Source organism: Ziziphus jujuba, chromosome 2 (genome assembly GCF_031755915.1).
Source record: "Ziziphus jujuba cultivar Dongzao chromosome 2, ASM3175591v1".
Taxonomy (NCBI): Eukaryota; Viridiplantae; Streptophyta; class Magnoliopsida; order Rosales; family Rhamnaceae; genus Ziziphus; species Ziziphus jujuba.
In genome coordinates, this window is record NC_083380.1 from 27,144,892 (window position 1) to 27,148,983 (window position 4,092).

A 4,092-nucleotide genomic window follows, 5' to 3' on the forward strand; every position below is an offset into this window, starting at 1 on the left:
TTCTGACCCTTTTATTAAAGTCATGTTGGGCATATGTGTTTATTCTGTTAATGTATTAAACGGATACTGCAACACCGAGCAGCGGTCCAAGCTTTCACGTGGTTTAGGATGTAAAATATCTGAATAAACAATTTAGGATGCAAAATATAAATATTTATATAGTTTGAAGTAACAATGCCAAGTTTACATTGAATATCTAAATTAATAATTTTATTTCATCAAACATGATCTTTTCCGATAAAAACAAAGATTTTATTTGTTTTATATATATTAAGGAGAAACAAAGATGCCTGCATTTTTGAACTTTTTTTTTTTTTTCTAATAACTAATAAAACAAAGAGGGCTCTAACACATTTCTAATTTATTATTAGGAATAAAAGAAAAGATGGTGTGACTGTAGTCAAACGGTCAACGGCTGTGAACTTCCACCAAAAATCACGGCTGCGGAATAACAAAACCACCGTCGACAGCCAAATCAATCCCAGTGACGAACTCCGACTCATCAGAGGCCAAAAACGCCACCGCATCAGCGACATGTTTCATTCTCATAACCCCTTTCATCCTCGAGAACTTCTCCACCACCTCATCCAAGTGATCCTCATCAACTCCAAACGTGGCACACGATCCGGGCGTCGCGACCACCCCCGGCGACACGCTATTCACTCGAATCCCATTACCCGCCAGCTGCAAACTCGCCGACCTCACCAGTCCGATCACCGCATGCTTCGACATCACGTAGTCAGTGGCTGCTTCGAGCCCACGACTGGCCAACGCGCTCGCCGTGCATATTATGCTCCCCCTCACCCCTCCGTCCTTCATCGCACGCGCCGCGTGCTTCACACACGCCGCCGCACCCCGCGTGTTCACCGCCACGACCTTGTCGAACTCCGACAAGTCGAGGTCTAAAACGGTTTGTAAGCCCTTGTTGGAAATCCCCGCGTTGCTGAACATGATGTCGAGGCGGCCGTAGATTGAAACAGTCGATTCCACTAGGGACTTAACCTGGTTCTCGTCGGTAACGTCACAGTGGATGTAGGTGCATCTGTCGGGGCCTATCGAAGCGGCGACGTTTCGACCTTTCTCGTCCTGTACATCTGCTATGACTACTGCACGTGCACCAACGTTGATAATGTGGCGAGCCGTGGCTTCGCCGATACCGCTGGCGGCACCGGTGACTATTGCCACCTTTCCGTTGAGCTTGTTGTTGGTGGTGGTGGTAGTTGGTGGAAGATTAGTCATGTTTGCAAAGATGATCGAGATGTCTGAAGGTGGTAGTTGGGTTTGTGCGAAGCTACTTTATAAAACTGGTCTGCTATTAATATATTTTATTATAAAAATACTTTTGAAAAATAAATGGATAAACTAGTGGCAGTTATTTTATGTGTTATTTGTTACCATCGAGTCCCACGTGCACGTTTTATATAATAAAAATTTGTATATGAGGTGCAATGAAGAGTGGGGTTTTTCAGCTTCTTTTGTCTGCATCGAATAGTAAGTTGTTTGGTAAGTTGGACTATTATAATCGTATATATTTCCATGAATAAAATATATGTATTGTATAAACAATTGAAAAGTCTTACTTTTGGGTTCTACATTTTCCAATTTTTTTAAAAAATAAATTTGTGAGGTTTTCAATTTTAATTTTGATTTAAAAAGGCCAATAGATAAGTAATGGGAGTTATGAAATTTTGATCAATTAGAGAACCCAAAAGTATAGTTATTTTAATAAATTAAAATAAAAGTAAGAAATGAATAATTATATGTCACTGAAAACTTATTATATTGAAAATTTGCAATTAGTAGACACTTATTGTATTAAAAAAGTTATGTGCAAATAATAACAATTTTCTTTTATTTTTAGATAAATTCTCCATACCTAAGAGCATCTTTAAAAGATTTTCTATTTATCTTATACTATTTATTTTCAAGCGTTAATCTTAAAAAAAAAAATACACTTTAATTGAGGACTTTTTAATACAAAAAGTGATTTTGGCTTTCATTGAACCATAGAACTACTATCAAAATTTACCCCAAAAGAAATAGAACCACTATCAAACATCTCTTAAAAGTTAAAAAATATAGTTCATAAAGAATGGTACTAATGATTAAAATTATAATTTTTACCACTAATTATTTTCCTTTTAGTACTTTTCCACCCATTATATGACTACCAAAGAAAAGAACGAGTAATACAATTTATTTTGTGTCGGCTGCGGCAAAGGGAAGATAGATACATAGATGGATATTCTCTTTTTGATCCTATAATTTTATGTACAATATATATATATATATATATTTTTCAAGATAATGTTTTGAATTTATAGGTTTGATAGGTGGTAAATTTATTGTGAGTACACGTCTACGTCTAAGGTTTGCACCTCGATTTGGGTGAAAATTCCCTCCGTTATTTGCCAAAAAAAAAAAAAAAACTTTTAAGATTTTTCAATTTAAATTCTAAATTTTTAAAAGTAGCAATTTAGTTTTTTAAATTTTAAATTTATTGTAGATTAGTTCAATCTCTAATTTTGACCAAACAAATCGGTAACGGTTTTGTTTAGAAACTTGTAGCAAAAATGTTTGTGATGAAAGTGATGATAGTGTTGATCAATGAGAATTAAGTAAAACTATTACCATGTTATTTGACCAAAAAATTAGAAATTAGATAAGTCTGTAATAAATTTGAAAATTGAAAGTCTAAATTGTTAATTTTGAAAATTGAATGCCTAAATCACAAAACCATATAAGCTAAGGATACCAAATTGTAACTAACTCTATTTTCTATCTTATTTTGTGGGTTTTTTACACTAATACTTTATGAAATTTTAATATTTTTGCACTTTACCCATTATAGTTTTAAATTAGCACCAACATCTTTTGACATTTGTAAACATGCAGTATTCAATGTTAAATCTTCACACCATGACTCTTAATTGCTAAATTATATTAACCACAGTACGTTTTTTACCATGACTTTACCCTTGCTTCAAAAAAAGATAAGCTTCTAATCTATAGTACACTTGCACTTTTAAGAGTTAAAAAGTCACATTATAAAGGTAATAATAGACTGACTGTCCAATATTTATAAATTTGAAGCATTGGTGCGGATTCTATTTCAGGGTTAAAGTTAAAAAAATTTGAAATTACAGGGATATTTATGGCAAACCACCCATGCCCCACCATTTTTTTTTTTTCAAAACCCCAAAAAAAAAAAAAACAAACAAACAAACAAAAAAACTCAGAGTGGCATCCGAATTTCCTTACATCAAATATTAATAAAAGGAGGTATTAAAATTTTATAACTTAAAAGTTTTTATATATAAAAGTTTTAATATATATATATATATATATATATAATACTACCACTATATGTATATATAATGAGTTCAAAACTGCGATTTCTACAGGAAAATTTCATTATATTATAATCCTCAGTGAATTTAATATGTTAACTTTGTTATTTATTTCACCAAATTTACTTGGATATTTAGTTCAACATTTTACTTTCGATAATAATAAAAACAAATGGCTTGCTTTTAGATATGCCTTCTAACATACATATCATGGTTGTCCAGCAGTGATCATCTTGCACATCCAAATCAAGCCCCGTAACAAACTGTGACTCCTCTGAACCCAAAATTACGACACTGCATTAGTCACATTCTTCTCCCTCAGCAACCCTTTCAACAGCTAGAACTTCTCCACCGTCTTCTCTTTTTCCTTCTCCTTCATTCCCCACCCTGTTGGGTTTTTTTTAACACATTTACAGTAGAAGGAAAGAATAGCACACAAAATGGCACACTAAACAATTTTATTTTCATTTCTAATATTTTTATTTTGACACTGCAATTTGTTTTTAATCAGATGCATAGGTAGACCCACGTTGGACCCGGGGGGGCATGTGCTCCCTTAGATTTTTTGCTTTTTTAATTTCATTATATATTTATCTATTTACTTTTATAACCTTATATTTATACTTGTGTGCCTCTCTCCCTCCTTCCTTCACTCTCGTATAGTCATCTCATTTGCCTTTCTTGCATTTATTGCTTCTTCCTTCTCTCCCAAAGCCGCATGTAGTTTTCGATTTTTGAATTT

The 4,092-nt window shown here is 33.5% G+C and overlaps 1 protein-coding gene across 1 annotated transcript; it reads right to left on the minus strand.

Moving 5' to 3' along the window:
* Positions 1-246: 246 nt before the first annotated feature.
* On the minus strand, positions 247-1,337 carry LOC107419263 ((+)-cis,cis-nepetalactol synthase NEPS3-like). The gene has a single exon (XM_016028007.4). It carries the CDS (start codon positions 1,237-1,239, stop codon positions 436-438), a length of 804 nt encoding a protein of 267 aa, XP_015883493.3. The 5' UTR covers positions 1,240-1,337; the 3' UTR covers positions 247-435.
* Positions 1,338-4,092: the final 2,755 nt, after the last annotated feature.

Coding starts and splice junctions, on each gene's coding strand:
- LOC107419263 (XM_016028007.4), bottom strand. CDS start 1,239: ATGACTAATCTTCCACCAACTACCACCACCACCAACAACAAGCTCAAC.